Source organism: Episyrphus balteatus, chromosome 2 (genome assembly GCF_945859705.1).
Source record: "Episyrphus balteatus chromosome 2, idEpiBalt1.1, whole genome shotgun sequence".
Classification (NCBI taxonomy): domain Eukaryota; kingdom Metazoa; phylum Arthropoda; class Insecta; order Diptera; family Syrphidae; genus Episyrphus; species Episyrphus balteatus.
This window is the reverse complement of record NC_079135.1, coordinates 87,698,283-87,717,019: the sequence shown is the minus strand read 5'-3', so window position 1 is coordinate 87,717,019 and position 18,737 is coordinate 87,698,283. Positions and strand designations below refer to the sequence as shown.

Below are 18,737 nucleotides of genomic sequence, written 5' to 3'. Positions count from 1 at the left end.
CTTCTCTATTCTCGATTCGACAATCAGAATCCGCAATGTCCATTAAATGTGGGGGCATCATCAGGCAACATTTTGTGTGTGTTTGTTTGTTTTTAAAACAGAGCAACGTCCACTATCAATCTTTTGAGAAATGGACTTTTAGAGCGGCAGACGTTTGTCCGCAAGAAGTCTCTTCTTTAACCTGTACCTACCTACTATTAGATGTGAGTTGATGTAAATTCGTAAATTCACTTGTTCCAGTCTCTTTTGTGATGAAAAGACACACAAACGTTACTGGTTTGTCTTGTCCGATTTTTACGAAGGAGTATTGATCTTTTAGTTTGGATCGTCGGAAATCGGACAAGACGTTTATCGTTTTGTTCTCATTTATCGGAGATATGTAGGTAGTATAGTTATTTTTTTTTTTTGTGTTGTATGTGCCTTGAATTGCATCACATTGTCAATGATTTTCTAGAACGGTATATCCATTGACGATAAGGATCAATTCGCGTTGATAGTTGTTTTTTTTTTTCTCCATTAGGACCCATTTTGGATCGATTAAGGAAAATAATAACTTCACATTATTTTATTTTTATGCTTTTTATCAGATTGTATCTGTTGGAATTGTTGGATTTTTCTCATAGTTCTGCAAAATCTTCAACGCATTTTTTCGAGTTCATTTGTATAACAAAAAAAACTAATCAGATGGTTCCAATGGTTTATCCGGGGCACAGTAACTATTATCCAAGATATAAAAAGTTGCTTACTTAACAAAGACTCATGAGGGTAGTTGTCTAAGATTTTATCCGAAGGTCTTAGCTAAAGCTAATTTGAAAATCTTTGGACATTTTTGGATCTTAGACTTTAACTACTTTTTAAAGCCTTCTAAAGAATTTTTCTCACCGTTAATTTAAAATCCAATGCCTTAGTACAAGTTAAATTTATAATCCAAACTTATCCAGGCCTTCGGATAAAAATTATAGGCAGTTTTTTTTTTGTACTATACATAAATTTATTAAATGTTATTTTTTTTCTGATAAGTTGATGAATATCTTATCCACAACATGTTATCGATTATTCTGTACTTGAAAACTGTATCAAAGGTCTAAATCAGGTATCCAAGAATAGGAATATAAATTGGATACAAATATTCTACAGTTGAAGTAATATTCTAAATTATTAATCTGAGATACTTAATAAGTTACCTGACACAAAAAAAAATACTATCATATTGTTCTTTGGAAAATAGTTTGCGTTATCCGGACCTTCAAATCCATTATCCGACCATTACTAATGCATGAAAATTAGCTTTCCTTCGCAAATTATTTGATATTATGTTTTATCCAAACTTCCAAAGACAAAATCCGACTTCCAAATCCGTTATACTTCTGTTAATAATTTAAGAAAATCAACTTTCCTGCGCTTATTAATTGATATTTAATTTATCCAAACTTTTTAAGCAATTATCCGACATCTAAATCTCTTATCCGACAGTTAATAATGCAAGAAAATAAGCTTATCTTCGCAAATTAATTGATATATGTATGTTTTATCCGAATTTCTATAAACATTATTTTTCCTCATAATTCGTTTTTAATAATGCAAGACAACTAGCTTTCCTGTGAAAATTAATTGATATATAGTTTAAACCAAACTTCCAAATACATTATCTGACCTTTTTTTACTGTAATTATATACATAAATAAAAATTCAAAACCTCCAAGAATGATTATCCGAGCATTTAAAATACATAGATAAATATCTCAAAATTCATTTTCCGGCTATTTCCAATGCAAGAAAAGTAGCTGCTATGTAAAGTAGAAAGTAACTGAACAATACAGTTATTTTTCTTAGCTTTTAACTTTTATCCGAGTTATTTTTAAGTACTTATCCAGTAATAAATCAATGCAATAACAATTTAAATAACCTACTATTGAAAATGACCTTTACCCAATTCTTCGGATAAGCAAGTAGATTGTAGAATTTTCTCATTAATTGTCTTTATTTTATCCGAAGCCTACTTTATTTAGATTATAACTTTTATCCGAGATGTTTTGTAGTACTGATCTTGTTATTATTTGATTCATCAATATTTCCAGATAATTTTAAAATAAAAATATATTTATCCGCACCTTCAGATAATTGATTTAAAGGTACCGGATAATAGTAATGTAATAAATTGTGTATTCCAGTGCAATTTGAACGTGAGATTGTAATGTGTTTTTTTTTTTTAAGAACTCCAGAATCTATCTGAAGTATTATATTTATCTGTCAATCTCCACTAAACCTGCCCAATTCTAAGTAACTGAAGTCGCCTCCTCATTTAGATTTCACTTTTAATTGGTAATCTACAGGTAAACTAGGTATCTCCTTTAATGTTATGCGGCGCGGCTTACTGCTCGCGCACTTGCCAAACAAATGTCAACTTATGCCAATTGAACATCTTCTTTTGAAAGCTTTGATGGGCGGCCAGTTTCGGGATATAATGTTGTGCAGCAGCGGCGGCCTAACGCACAACACCAAAGACCAAAACCAGAACTCAGCGCACTCTATATGTCTTGTGTTTTTTTGAATGCGCGCGCAATGACAACAAATCAATTAGCTAAACGTAATGATATGATTGCAGAACAAGTATCTTTGTGTATATATCTTTGGGTTTTATCTCCAACCCACGTTCACATTTTTAAAACTGAAACAAAACGAAAACAAAAAAGTTACAATGCTGACAACATACACAAATACACATGCAAATTGCATTTGCACATGTGTACAAAGGCTCCACTCACTTTGGCGAGCCTAAAATTGATGTCCATGGACAAGTCGAAGAGACGACTCCTCTCGCTGTGGCTTTTTTTTTGCGAAATCGTGTATGCACTTATACCACATGACTCCCTGTCCAATTGATATACATTTGCGAAAAGTCTCTGTCGACATGCGGCCATCTCAAGCATTCGGTAATTTGTTTATTTTACATGCGCGCGCTTCAATGCGCGGCAAATTCCTAGTGCTGGCCATCATCGCGACCTTAAGGAAGAATCATCATCATCATCATCATCAACATCGTTGTCTTCATCTTCATTTGTGTATGGCGTAAATTTCGCAAACAAATTGAAAGGAGACTCTTGAACATTAGAAGAGCAGACTTTTGGAGGTCATTTTGTATAAGTTACTTTAAAAGATACCGTATTTTTTTTAAAGGTGTCATGCAAATGTCAGTTTTGGATAGGGTTGCCATCAAACAATTTATTTTTTTCAAACTCCAATTGATGAGGAATAAAAACTAGACCAAGTCTTCCAAGAGTCAAAAGGGAACTTTCTTGGAAATCTAATTTTTGAAATGTGGCAACCCTATTAGGCAAATGTCAGTTGAGTTAAGGGTTGCCATCATAAAATTCATTTTTCAAATTCCGCATTTAAAGAAGAATTAATGCTGACCCAAGTCTTCTAAAAGTCTAGTGAGAGTTTTCTTGGTATCTAAACTAATTCTTGAAATGTGGCAACCCTATTATGCAAATGTCAGTTTCGCTTAGGGTTGCTTTCACAAAATCCATTTGATGAAGAATAAAATACTGGTCCACGTCTCTTAAGAGTCAAATGGGAACTTACTTGATAATTAAATTCTTGAAATATGGCAACCCTACTGCTTAAACTTACAGAAACATTCATTGTACGAGTTATACATTTCTAACGTCTCAACCTGATAATGGAATCTTTGTTCTGACAGATAAAAGAAAGAAATATTTTCCAACAGTGGGTGAGATGTGAAATGTTCCGTTTTAACCGCATAACACATCTAATAATTATTCAGGTGTCGTCGTCGTCGTCGTCGTCCCCTTTTACCTATCAGAAATCGTGAGAATCGCCAACTAATTAAATGTGTGGGTCCAAGAGTAGGTATCTACCTGTAAAGGCGAAGCTTTTGGCCTGCTTCTACTTCGCATAGAAAACACTTGTGTCCGACCTCCCGGCTTTGGATAACGAACAAGGTGGCAACGTGAAAGCGCCGCCGCACTCCACCTTACACACGCGAATTTATGAGATTTTGCGCGTTCGTCTTTGTTTTATTTTTTTTTGCTTTTCCGCGTGATGATGCCGTTGTAGGTGCTTCATTTGTTTTTCCCCAAGAGTGCATTTTCATAATTTTTCTGTGGCAACATTTTGTCCATTGCAGTGATATGAGGACATGAGCATTGTTGACTTCATCACCGTTCGTCGCCGTTTGCATCGTCGCCAACCAAAGTCCGTCCGTCTCGTCGGTCGTCCGTCGTCTTGGTCCGCGAAACTGCTTGCTATATATGATTGTCATTCTCTTTGGTTTGGGCCTTTCTGGATCTTCGCGTGGTGCTTCATGTCGTGCACATTCGCTATACATCGTCGTGGCAGCAGAGGCACCTTTGTGCTCCATTCGAATTTCGAACTAAAAATCCATTCTCCCCATCGTCGGTCGTCGTCGTGGGTTGCATTTTTGCAGTATGCAGCAGTCAGTAGCATCTTCTTTTGCATCTGTATGCGCCGAGTCTTGTTATATTGCCACAGTTCAAACCCAGTGGACACTTGCCGGATAGTGGAGTGCAGCTTGTGTGAGAATGTTCTCACTATTGTCTCAAGTCCGCGGAAAGCCTTCCTTATACCTTTTTTAACATCAGAGTTCCACTATAGTTAGGTAGGTTTATAGACGCTCTCTCGTTTGACTTCGAGATCCATGACACCAAATGTGAATCCATCTAGCTGTTGATCTAATTTAGTGCTAGGTGGTGTGAACTAAAGGGCTTTCCTTCTTCTCCTTGAAAAAATAAAATTGTGTTTTTTTTTATTTTTCGCTAGACTAACTTAAGTACTAAAAAAAATTAGAAAAAAGAAGTTGCAGTTGGAAAAAAATCAAATAAAAAAAAAAACTTCAAGACATTTGGCTAATGGGGGGAGGGGATGCTTTTTAATTGTCTTCAACATCACGAATATCGCGGCGCGGCTAGATATAATTTTTTTTTTTTTTTTTTTTTCTTAACTTATACTTCAGTTGCTTCCTGCAACTGGATTTCGTGGAAACTTTTGCTTTTTTTTTTGTTGTTGGTGTTTTTTTTTTGTGCTGCTGCTGGTTGTGTTGTTTGGCATTGTCTTCTTCAAGTGCAGTTGGAAGTTCGATGTTTTATGGGAAAAGGTTCATTGGTTTCGGAATGAAACAGTTAGTTCAGATTCTTTTTAAACTTTTATAGGATAGACGAGAGGTATCTATATATTCGGCAGATGATGATGATGATGGTGATGGTAATGTATGGAATTGTGGTTTTGTTGATATCTCCAGAGTTGTCTATATGGTGACTTTTTGTCTTGAAGTTATAGATATTCGATGAACTTATCTCGTTTCACATCTCTAAAGAAATCAAAGTATACAGAAATTCAAATGAATGGCCATGTCCACTTTGCTTAATTTTATCAGATCTAAAGTATTTCACATGGATTTGATGAGCATTCTCTTTTTTTGTCAAGTTTATCTGGAACTGTTTTTTCTTTATCCGGAGGATACTACACCTTCGAATGTGATCGTTAATGGACAACGTAACATCAAGGAATACAGTATGATATCTCGGATAACAATTGCTTTAAGCAAACTCAAATATTCAAGTGTTAAATTGACACTCAAAAACTTGCTCGGATAGACTTTCTCAATTTGTTTGAGAGTTCGTATGATTCAAACAATCAAGAAAGAAGTACAATTCAGTGAAATAAGATCAAAGGTTTCGACTCATTTAAATAGCCTAACAAGCTTTATTGAGCATTTTCAAAAGTTAAAAAACTTGAACTTTAGCTCGGATAAGATGCTAAAGCTTATCCGGAGCTAATTTAAATCTAATTTTAATAATTTTCTTTCAGAAATATATAATTTCTTTAAAATTTGACTGCTCGGATAAGACGTTAAGGCTCACCATAGCTAAAAATCTTGATTAAGAGTAATTTGTTTTTATAAATATTTATCTTTCGTGCAGTTGAAAAGCTTATCCACCTTCTAAAGCTTATCCAAAACTTATAGAAGTCTATTTTTAGTGATTTTCTTTCAGAAATATATAACTTTCTTCACATTTGACTGCTCGGATAAGCCGGTAAAGCTTATCTACAGCAGATAAATCTTGTTTTTTAAAGGTTTTATTTATTTTCTGTCCATTTGAGTGCTCGTTAAGCTTATCCGTAGATTTTGTTCCGGAAATAGAAATTTTCGTTACTTTTGAATAACCGGATAGCACAGTAAAAATTATCCGAAGTTAATCCAACCCAGTTTTTGATTAGTTTATTCCTTCTTTTTCTATTATTGATGATTTTGTCTATTTTTTTTTTTTTTTTTTTATATTTTTTTCGTTTTTGAATGCTCGGATAACGTAGTAATATTATGAATAAGGAACAATTTTCTTCTGTTAATAGATCTAAAAGCTTGTTCGGATTTGTTTTATTCTCAGGGAGTTGAACGAAAACTTGCAGAATTTTAAATACAAAGCATAAATAAATCTAAATCAATATTTGCGCTGCTTGAAAAGTTCGATCATGATATGGAAGATTTTTAATAAGTTAGTTTGTCGCATCCCTATAATGCACCTTAAAATATGAGCACAGCGGTGTTTTTAAAAGAAAATACAATAAACCTCTGAATTATGGAGGTCTTACTTCTCCTCAAAATATAAAGAAATACCGAAAATAGGATACAATTGTCCTTAACAAAAAGCAAGATAGCTCCTATCCTATTATTAGCATTCAGCTTCAAAATTGTTTGATATCATTTTCCAGGTCGCTGAATATTTCGGTATCGCCCTTATCCGGGAATCAAATTTTCATTCCATCTCAGGTGCACCATATCAAATGTATACCAAAAACGAACACAAAGAAAAAACAGCGGAAAACCTGTCAAATTCTAAATCGATCTCAAATTGCACTACATCGCTCTGCCTCCAAATGGAAGGTGTACTATTTCATACATGAGATTGTTCAGATAAAAGAAAAAGAAAGGACAATGGCCTTTCAAAAAAAAAAATATTGTACTACAACCCACATTCGATAACTGTAAATCACCGAAATCATCATTTCACATAGTTTACCAGACCATCATCATCATCATCATCCTCAGAGGGCAACACAATCTCCATTGTCCAGGACATTATCGTCGCATTATACATATAGGATAGAATATCCTTCATATACACACACATACAAACACATCTGAATGCAACAGCAAAACAGGTCAATTTCGTGACCCAAAATCCATCAAAATGCAAGTCGACTCGAGTTGCCTTTTGTGTGAACCTATGTGAGCCTTCCTCTGGTACACACATTCACCTCACACACACACAAACAAAATCCTTCAAAATAATAATTACAATACTTCAATACAAGATAAAGGACTTGAAAATGAACGCGAATGTGCAGAATATTTGGATTTATCCGGTCTAATCCAAGACTATCCAATCATAATGACAAACATAGGCGCTCTCTTCCTGCTGCTCTAATACACGCATTATTCACTGCGACACACACTTACAATCAAAAAGGACTATAAGTACAACTATTTGTGATCAGATCATGGGAAAATTCAGCAGGTGGTTTATGGTTTTCCTTATAGATGCATTTTCCGCTGCATCATTCTGATTGTTCTTTTATGCATAGAAAGTTCAATTGAGTGATTAGACAGACAGGACTGTCAGGACTCGTAGGAGTACGTGTATCAAAATCCTTTTTTTTTTTTTATTGTCAGAAATCATGTGTGCAAATATGCTACCTGTGCTGCATGGATACCGTTACAATTAATATAAAGGGACTGCCTGTAGTACACACATGTGACCCTTTGATTAGTGTGGGAACTTTTCACCAACAACAACTTCGATCATTATCCGGTGTAGTGGCGGAAGTTTATCCCAATTGGACATCGCTCTGGTATCGCGATTTGATTCAGACCTAGATAAATTCAAGATACAATGGGATTTGGTTTTTTTTTTTTTTAATGGACGACCGACTAGAGACGAGCGACTATATAGCGACGAGACAACAAATTCATTTGAATGTGTGTTGTATCCGGTGGCGCTGCTGGCTGTTGCGAAAAATTAATCAAAATGTCTCCAGACCTTTCGCTGAGGTTGTGGTGTGCCGCTCGCTATATGCTCTAACAGTAGCCAAAAGCAATTCTCCAGCAGCTCCAGCTCTAAGGTCTCCTCTCATGTTCACACTGGGTTGGCTGTGCTTATAAAAATCGGGCGGGCGGTCGTATACGGTCGGTATAGGTTAGGTTAGGCAGTTATAGCATTGGCAGTAAGTTTATGAGATTCGTTGACTAAGTTGCAATTCGTTTTTTTTTTAACTATACGACCAACGTTCAAGACGAAGGGGCTACTGGCCCAACGTGGCGCTGCCACCACAACAGCAGCCGCAGCGTCAGTGTGGCAACTAGATGAGAACACGAAAAAAAAACCTAACGACTTCTATGCATATAGGCAGGCAAGAAGAAGGAGGAGAACCGCGACGTTCGTCTTCAAAGGCGACGTGGAAGGAAAGAAGAGCCATTGAAATACCTCTCGTTATACCATCGTCGGTCTTCGATAAGCATCTAGTTCTCACGAACTTTTATTAGATCTCCACTTGGAGTTCCGCCGGACTCAGAGGTTGGGTGGGTGCATGGAACTAACCACTTTTGCACTATGCACTGCACTGCTGCATGTCCTATGAGATGGTTCAGTTTTGCAGTGTGTTCTCAATGCTCGCGCCCCCTTTTGCAACCTTTTTTTTTTCTATATAATATAGTTTTAGGTTAGGATTTCTATTTGTTTTTGTTATTTTCTGTGTTATTTTTCGTTTGTTTGTTTGTTTTTCCATTCCGCAGTGATGAAATTAAAGCTAAATTTTTAACTGAAGTGCATTAATTCTGTAGTAGTACCGACGGAAGAAGAGATGCTTTACCTACATACCTTCAAAAAAATAGTAGTCGGTGCAAAAGTTTGTAGAGGTACTTATTTCATTTTGAAATGGTCACAGAAGATGAAGTCAAAAAAATAAAATAAAAATCTCTTCACGTACTTCCTTGCGCGAGATACGCAGTCACTGATATCAGTTTTATATAGGTAGAAAGGTACCCTTACGTGTTAAATTTTTATCTGGTAAGGCTCGAAAATATATAATTTTCATATAGGTACTTGTACAAACGCGCCCAGTCTGCGTGATCAGAATTAAGTGAGTTGTTTAGTTTTTAGTTCTTTTTTTTTTCTGCGAGATAGGTACGAAAGACGCATGTTCAAAAGAAAGCTGCTGCAACAATAAGCCAGCTATATGAAGCCGCATGTGCCATGTGAAATTTTATTTATAATAACTGCAGGAGAATTATTATATTTTTTTTTTTTTTTTGTATACTTTGTTGGATATGCGGGAGATAATAACTTAATATAAAAAAGAAGCATGTGACAAATTAAGAGCGTTTTATTGTTCCTATCTGTATAAAGGCTTTTGTATAGGAGTACCCGCATATTATAGTTATTGTGCGTTTGAATAAGCCGAACCCTTTCTTTTTTATCAGGTTACAAGGAAGTTGTGCAAGGATAAAATGTAATATACCTATTTAGGATAGCTGGTGTGTTGATTATATTTTACACACAATTTAAACTACAAAATTTTAAACGGTATTTGTTACAGTTTTTCTGGTGATCAAGAGATTGATACAATTTCCGCTTCGATAGTTACAAAAATATTTGTTGACTGTTGATACAATTGTGCCTTTTTTTAAAAGGGTAAAGGGGTATTACTGTTAATCAAGTCCAAAGATTATAATAAACCATTTTTTTCCGTAGTTTTTCGAAGGTTAAAAATCACTGATACCATAAATCTTTCAAATAGTAAGTTAGATCAACTCTTTTTATGATTTCACATCTTCTGAACTCGAATCTGAACTTCAAAAAGCTCTATCAGGTCAGGTCGGTACAAAAGTGCCAGATAACAATTAACAGACATAAAAAAGTGAACTCGTAAGGCGTAGTTTATCGGGGTTTGAAAATCACTGATACCAGAAATGTGTCTGATAATTATTTAATAACACTTTTTCTAAAGTTTTATGTCTTCTGAAAATGAGCCTGAAGTAATAAACGCTCTATCACTCTAGATTCTTAAGATATGACTGTACAAAGTTGAGAGATATAAGTGTTTTTTTTGGGTATTATGATGATTATTTCGATTTGTTTCTCAACGCGGTACAAAGCTAACATTGTAATGCATGATTTAAAAACTTTTACTTCTTGGGTTCCACATCGTTTGACCTCCAAACTTAAGTTCGAAATGCTTTAACACGTTAGGTTATGGGATATGCAAGTACAAAACTGGTCTTTTTTTTTTTTGTAGATTTGATGATTTTTCACCAAGAATGTCTTTGATAGTAACTAAATTTTTTGGAGGGTTTGACATCTGCTGCACCCAAATCTAAAGCCCGAAAAGCTCTATAAGGTCTGGTTTTCAGGATATGACAGTACCTACAGAAATTGTTTTTTTTTTTTTTTTTTGTAAATCTGATGACTTTTTTCAATTATTTTCTCTTTGACATACAGAATTTTGGATTGTTCACCGAGGAATAAAAAATCCCAAGATATATAGAATAATAGCTCAAATTTAAATTTCATGAAAATGGGACAATAGCACCCATATTTTTTTGGTGTTTTTTATTATATTATTATATAAATTAAATCGTAATAAGAACAAAAATGTAATAATATCAATCTTAAAAATATTTGTTTAAATTTTTCAAATAAAGTACGCAACAATTTCTTAAAATTGTCTCTTAAAATTTATTCATAAGGGTATCCTTGCCACTCGAGCTTTAAGTGGAATATTTTTAAAATGTAATTTTGGTTTTTTAATCCTCATTGTCACTATCGACCGGAGTTCTTTAATTTTGCAAAAAAAAAAATATCAAAGAATTATTGTTCAATCAACTGCAACGAAAGTGAATGTTATTCTCTTCATGTCAATAGCTATTTCGAACCTGTTTGCCCACCCTAAATCTTCAAAAATAAAAAAAAAAAAAAAAATTGTAAAGAATGCATTTCATTATTATTATCTAACAATTCTTTCCTGGACATTCACACTTCATACATTTCTCACAAAAAAAAAAAAAAAAATACTCAAAAAAAAACTCATATTTTTTTCTAGAAATCTTCTTTGGACATCAGTTCCACGTCAAAGAAAGATCAATCAGTAGAAATTCGTCAAAAGAATATTTTTGACATGTCATTAAGGATTGGTCACAATTTCATATTTTTTCGGCATATATGAATGAACAACACAAAACACTCTCTCGGTTTCTCTGTCTTGTCTGTCCAGCAGCAATAGTGTCACCTTTTTTTTTTTTTTTAGATGACTCTCATTGTAGTGTGTATATTTTTCATAATGTTGTATAACAAAGACATGAAGCTTCTCAAGAAAAAAAAAATTATGAACCTACTCTCTTTTATAAGTCCCAAGACGACAAAGTTGGTCTATACAATAACTCCTACTCCATTCATGGCGATACTATCGAACGAACAAAATTTTTTGTAAACACAAACACAAAATTCAGAACGTTTCATACGTGTCCGGCGTATGAGATGAATCTCTTGACATATCTGTGAACGATCTTCGAGGTTGAATATTAGCTGTATACAAACTCAAAAAAACAGATGGACAATCATCAGGTAGGTAGGTGTATAGTAAAGTACACTGTCCACGCAGCAGCACCGACCGGCACCAGCAAGACTGGTAAGGTGTGTCACATAGATACTTTTTATTGTTTTGTTTAAAAAAAAATTAAAGCAAAAAAAAAAAAACAAAAAATCATGTCATTAAGCTAGAAAGTGCGATATACAAAAATAATGTTGAAGAACAATAAAAAACTAAAATTCTGTGAATTTTATAAATTAGAAAAAAAAAAATCATCTAAAAAAAACCTATACGGCCTATGGTCATTTGTAAAAAAAAAGATACAAAAATCTTCGCGCACAGATTATGTCAATCATAATGAAATTTATTGTTTTATTGATCTTGGCAAATGGACATGAAAATGACCTTTCTTTTGCAAAGTGTATTAGGGGGCGTTTTGTTTAGAGTCATAAAAATTCATATCGAAGGTGTAGGTAGCAACATAGCGCAGTGGAGCGGTCAACTCAAAGAAGTTAGTGTCCTGGAATGTTATAGTTTTATGACGGTTATTATTGTCAAATGAGTGTTTCTTGTTTTGGTGGGCGAGACGTTTACTTGGATTTTAATTTTTTTTCAAAACACAGGCTAATATTATGAGTTTTTTTGTTACATAAGGAAAATTAGCAAACGAGGTCGTTAAAAAATTCAAAACAAAAACAGTAAGGTGAAAACTTATTTTATATTTTTCTGACTTAGATTAGATGACATTTTTTTTTTCTTTGTGTTCAATATTTTGATTTAGTATTTTAATTATTTTTTATTATTGAATGAGTTTAAAATTTGAATAAGATAGAAATACGGTTTTTAAGAAAATTAATTGGAAAAATAGTTCCAAGTCTGTTTTTCGTTATTCTTAAATTTTACATAAAATATGGTTTATTAATCAGATCAGGAATTTCTAAAAAAAGCCGATTTTTCATTGATAAATTTTGAAACAACTTTTGTTAAAGTTACAGCATGTATTCCAAAATTTGGACTGAAGTTTCGAGCAATATAGTAAAACATTAATATGTATCATTTTTGAGGTTTTTCGAATCGACTGATGAAGAAGTAAGAAGAACTATCTGCAGAATTGGTATCAGTCTTCTATTTTCTTTATTTCAGGAAATTTGTGACCTTAAATTTTCGATTGAAGTAATTTATATTTTACAGTGAAAATATAAATTATATTTGCTTAATAGTTAACTATTAGTTATGGGTACTATTTTAAGTTGATAAGAAAAATATTTTAAATATTTCAGCATCGAAAAGTGCAGTGTTTTGAGTTTTCTAATGATTTCCAAAACCCTAGTTGACCAAGACAATTTTGTTAATATATATAAAACATTGGTCAAAATACTTCGGGCTCATTAGCAACCCGTTATGTTATGTAAATAAAAATCCATGTAGGTATCTTTTTTGTATGTATTCCTAAATCCTTAAAAAAACCGTTAGCTTTTTTTCTAGAACTTACCACTTTTTTTTAATCAAGTAGGTAGATAATTTGTACATACCATCTTCTCATTTTAATCTTAATGAAATCAAATTCCAGCCACACACTTCTCGCTCTTCAGTAAATCATCATTCTATTGGCTTATAAAGATGCATATCTTTAACTCTTTTACCAATCTATTTTTTTTTTTTTTTTTATAGTTTTTATACAAAAAAAAAAATCCCCTTTATATAATTAATTACTTCAAGATTTACATTTCCTTCCTTCTTGTAGTTTTTTTTTTGACACAAAACAACAAACTCTACATTTTTTTTGCTTTTCACTTAGTTTGTGATTTATTCATAAAAAAAAAATCAAAAAAAAACTACGAAAAAAATAACCAAATATCTTACACTTGAACGTTACCTCAAAAACCGTTAAATTTTCAAAAAAAAATATAAAGAGGCGGAAAATGCATATGAGGATGACGACCGTCCATAAAAAAAATACCTACCTATGAGAAAAAAAATTATAATAAATTTTAAGGAAATTAATCTAAATCAATGGATTGTTATAGGTACTCTTTACAGATTCCCTGTTATTGTTTGTTTCCAATTTTTTTTTTGTCTTGATAAAAAAATGTAACGAACAATGAAAAAACCGGGACACATTTTTTTGTTATGCCAAAATGCAACATCCTACCTTTATGGGTTACCTATGGGATTTTTTTTTCTAAACTTCCTAAAAACGCAACCCAACTTAGCACCCTGGGCAAATCTTGTGCGATATCATGGGAAAATCTCACCCCACGGCAAACAATTTTTTTTTTCACATCCTAAATAAAAAAATCCTCACCCAAGACGACCGAAAAAGAGATACCTTCATATAAAAAAAATATTAATAAAAAATATTTGCATAAAAAAAATTCCGTTACACAGCGTCTACCCTAATAATATATCACACACAAAAAAACAAACGAGCAAATCTTTTATCATTTTTTTTGTATTCTTTCTTAAAGAAGAAGACGACCCAAAGAAAAAATCTAACACACAAAATTGATACCTATAAGGGGTGATTCGATTGAGCATCATCGGCATTCCATCCCTTATAACTGTTGTCCTTCTACGACAACGATATGCAGAAATTTGTGTATACCCAAGGTAAAAAAAAAGAAAAGATTCCGAATTATAATCATAAAAAAGGGACAAAATCCAGTCGTCTTAGAAAAAATCATTTTCTCTAGATCGATTAGCCGCAGCCGCAGCTCCAAAAACCAACACAAATCAAATCACGCACATGGCTTTGGTCCTTTTTTTTTTTAAAAAAAAAAGGATCTTTCTTATTTTTTTCTCCCATCAGCGAATATCCTTCGTCCCCTTCTTATAAAAAAAAAAACATTTTTGCACAAAGAAAGTAAATGATCTTTAAGAAAACACATCAAGCTGCAAAAAAACTAAGGGTAGCCAAATTTTTTTTTTATTAATTGAAATGAAGGGTAACGATAACAACAACGTGAGTTGATGTGTGAAAAACACAAATAAAAAAAAAAAAAACTCACGTAGGTTAGGTAGTTGTTCCTTATTCGATTGATGTAATCTTAAATCCTTGCATGGATATGGTCGAGTGAGATTGTTACCCTTTTACGACAAATCCTTCCTTCAAGATGCTAAATTGCGCCTCAGCAAAGTAATTAATAAAAAAGGAAGAAGAAAGAAGAAAAAGAAATCACTCATACTCACCAATACACACTTATAATCCATCTGACGATCATCATCATCTTCATCGGCTACAACAACAACCCCTCATAAAAAAAAAACAGGATCCATAAAAAAATATCTACTCATTTCGAAATTCGAAATATCATCGTCGTGTGTATCGAAAGAAAGAACGAACGGACAAGGGACCATAACACACAAAAATCTATTTGTGTATTAGTTCTCTACATTTTTTTTTTGTGTGTTCATCTTTTTTTTTCTATTTTTATATCCTTAGAGGTCAGGGTCCTCAACAAACTCTACTACCCCTAGAATGTGTGTATGTGATGTGATGTAGCATCCGTGAATTTTCGTCATTCAAGTCACTATGACGAGCATCCTCTTACCGTAGTCGGCTACACTTCTGGTCTCAGTCCACAACTATTCTTTGAGGGGTCAGCACATCCGATCCTTAGTCAAAAAATAAATTTATAACGAACACGGAACGGTTACAAAAAAAAATACGAGTTTTTTTATTTTTATACACAGTGATTTTAATGAATTTTTAAGGAAATAAGATTTTTGAAATTAAAATTTTTGTGATGTGTCTGATGAACAATTAAATAGCTAAAGGATTAAATAAAAAAATTATTAAAAAATAAATGAGAAATAAAGCAATTATGATGCTGTCAGTGAGTGAAGATGCTGGATTTCGGTCATTAAGCCGTAAGTGTGGATTAACTAAAATTTAGTTTTAGTGGTTAAGTGATTTTGGATAACTCATATTGAAAATTCGGATAAGTTTTTTTTGTTCTTTCTTCGATTTATAAACTGGATAACCTACTGGGACTTATTGTTGGATTAACTGCGACATTAATTTATCCAAGTGTCATGTTTTTGTTGCAGAAAAAAAATTTAAAACTTGATATATTTGTTCTCTGTTTCAAGTGCACTTATTTAAATAAATTATTGAATTTCTGATACAAAATTCGCTATTACATGGTTCATATTGTTCAAAAACGCCCACAAGTTCTCCAAGTTCTTATTTTATTTACCACATTTCATAAATAAAAGTTCGGATAAAAGTTATTAATGTTTGGATAAACTGGTTGCAGTTACGTCTTTTTTTTAATTTTTTTAAGTTCAAAAACGACATAGATTTCATTATCAGACTATTTTTAGTATTCAAAATCACCCAAAACATCTCCGAGTTCTGATTTAGTTTGTTTAATTTAATAGATTCGGGATTCGGATAAAAGTTATTAATGATCGGATAAACTGCTTTTAGTTACATTTTATAAAATAATAAAAATTCAAAAAAGTCTGTTCAAACTATCAGAAAATATACCTGAACTTGTTATGAATAATTAAAATTCATTCCAACTCAATAAAAAATCACCTTGCTCTTAGTCGGCTTATATCAAAAATTTGACAAAAAAAAATTAAAAAAAAAAACATAATTTCAACAATGACTTGTTTGTGTTTTCCTTTTTCGACATTTATCAGATAACCTGATTCAAATATTGTTTCCGAGAAAAAGATGAAAAAAAAAAACATAAACAAATATTGTTATCATTTTTGTATCCGTTTAGTGTTCTTTGTGGTTGTTTGCTAGAATGTCAGTTTGCTTGTATAAGTGGTCCAAAAAGAGGGTAAACAATCATTTTTTTTTTTTTTATTTGACAACAAGAAAAATTTGTTTAACAAATCTCAAGGATAGTGATAATTCACAATAATTACTCGTAAGAGTACAATTTGAGTGCGTCCACAATATTTTGGGTCAAAATAAGAAAAAAAGGGTTTACAAAGTTTCAAAATATCATAGAGCCTGTCTAAATCTTAAAATCTTATAACAGAATTCTATCAATAATTTGTGTACTGGTTCAAATTGAAACAACATTCACTGCAAAAAAAATTCAATGACTTATTAGCATTAAAACCCATTAAAAAAAATGATATAGTTCTAGATTTTCTAGCTATTCTCTATTATCCGAGCAAATTGGATAAACAGGATAAGCATTTTTTTGATATTTTCCATTTCAAAGATCTTCATTTTAATGAATTTAGTTTATCCGAACCATATCAAACCTAGTTCCATAGCTTTAAAGTGCGATAAAACTAAAATAAACAGAAATTATTGATGTACATTTAGTTTTATAAGGTTTTCCATTATCCGAGTGGTCCGGATAATACCTTTATGTTATATATTGATTCCTCTAGAATCCCCAACATTCATCAATCATTAATAAGTTTATCCCCACCTTATTTTCATATTATCCAAACATAGTGAAAGTAGTTAAAACCCAAAAAAACAAAATACATTTTAATTAATATTCTGCTGGTTAAATAGAAAATTATAATTTTCCGTTATCCAATACCCACATTAACATTTTGCAAAAACTTGAATGTAGACGACCTGGTCACTATCAGTAATACCTACATTTACAAACCAAGGTTGCCTATTCGTCAGGGTAAATAAAAAATTGTTAATTCACCATAGCGTTGTTGGTTGATGGTCGCCACGTATCCCATATAAACAGCAAACGTCTGTATAGAAAACAGCTTTCTTATCAGTTTTTTTGTCAACGGTTTATTAGTAATTCCAATTCTAACAAAAAAAAAATATAAAAAACTATACAACTGTCCCACTTAGGTGTACACCACAAAACCGACCTTACAACCCTCTCTCCATCATCATATAGTTTTATAATTTGTTCCCCCCATTAGGTGTTTATTTTTTAGTGATAACAGACACAAACCACGTAGGTAATATCCATCCACCTACGCAATTGAACTCCACAAAAAAAAATTCTAAAAAGTCCCTTATAGACAACACACGAGTATCTAAAAGGTGGTCGCGAGGTATCCAATAGATATAGGTAGTGGTGAGATATATTTTAAAAGGTGTACTGCGGTGAGGCATCGGGCAGAAAAACTGTCTATAATTGCTGTTAGTTAATTTCCGTCGCAAACCGCGGTTCCTCTCTACCAAACTGTACTATATTCAAGGTGGCAAAGGGGCACCTCTCATATACAAATGCAATCACTGTTTACATTTTCATATATGTTTTTTTTTTTTTTTTCGGTCGTCGCCGTATATTTTTGAACAACAATGGAAAAAATTAAGGCTAGCTATCATTTCTAGAACATTGAGTTGGTATACTACAGTGATACAAACAATGGTGTTGTGGCCCGCGTTAACAAATATTTGCACTAAAGAACGTTGGTTTTTTTTTTTTGTATTTTGTCATTATTTGAGGTACAAAAAAACATCGGTCTCCGACTTCGATGGTGCTCCACCAATATGTAGAAAAAAAAAAATTAAACACACATTATATTTTTGGTGTTCCACAAAAAAATTGTATGGCCTCTTTGATAGGCACATGTCGCTTTTAATTGTATTATTAAAATATCTAGGGGACAATAAAGCTGAAAAAGAAAAAATAATGTATCTGATGCTATAAAAGAGGGAGAACGTGTACAATACACCTAGGTATCAGATATTATGTGGGACACATGCATATTCAGATCCCGTGCCTATTTATCATTGTCGTTTTGACACTCTGTTGTTGTTGTTGGTGGTGGGTATTTTTTTTATCACTATATCGTTATCATATTTTGTCTGAAGCTGGCCCGTTTTTTTCTTTTTTTTGTTTTTGAATAAACAAAAATGATGAACAAATATTACTAAACATTTGGTCAAATACTATACAAAAAGATAGAAAAAAAATGTTGAAATACAAAAAAATAATCGAAATTGTCTGACGCAAAAGAGAGTTGATGATTCGAATAACAACACAACATAAAAACACCGGAAACGCCCATTTTACCAATGTTTTTTCTCGCACAAATTCCCACCCAACAGCTTTTCAATCAATAACCTGAAGTCCTGAAAAAAAATATTCTGTTTTGTCAGGATAGTACTATAGTGTGTCCTTAAACGAATTTATTAGCCTATTTGAGTCAAA

At 32.7% G+C, this 18,737-nt stretch overlaps 1 protein-coding gene across 5 annotated transcripts in view; it reads left to right on the top strand.

Annotated features, from left to right (window-relative positions):
- Positions 1–18,737, top strand: part of LOC129909270 (B-cell lymphoma/leukemia 11A) — a 220,634-nt gene that overhangs the window by 181,316 nt on the left and 20,581 nt on the right. The window contains exon 1 of one of the 5 annotated variants that reach the window (XM_055986334.1): positions 14,114–15,495. The exons of the other annotated variants lie outside the window; for them this stretch is intronic. Within the exon in view, the coding sequence (XP_055842309.1) occupies positions 15,432–15,495 (64 nt within the window). The 5' untranslated portion in view covers positions 14,114–15,431. Of the gene's footprint in view, positions 1–14,113; positions 15,496–18,737 lie in introns of those variants that run through there. 5 annotated transcript variants of the gene reach the window in all.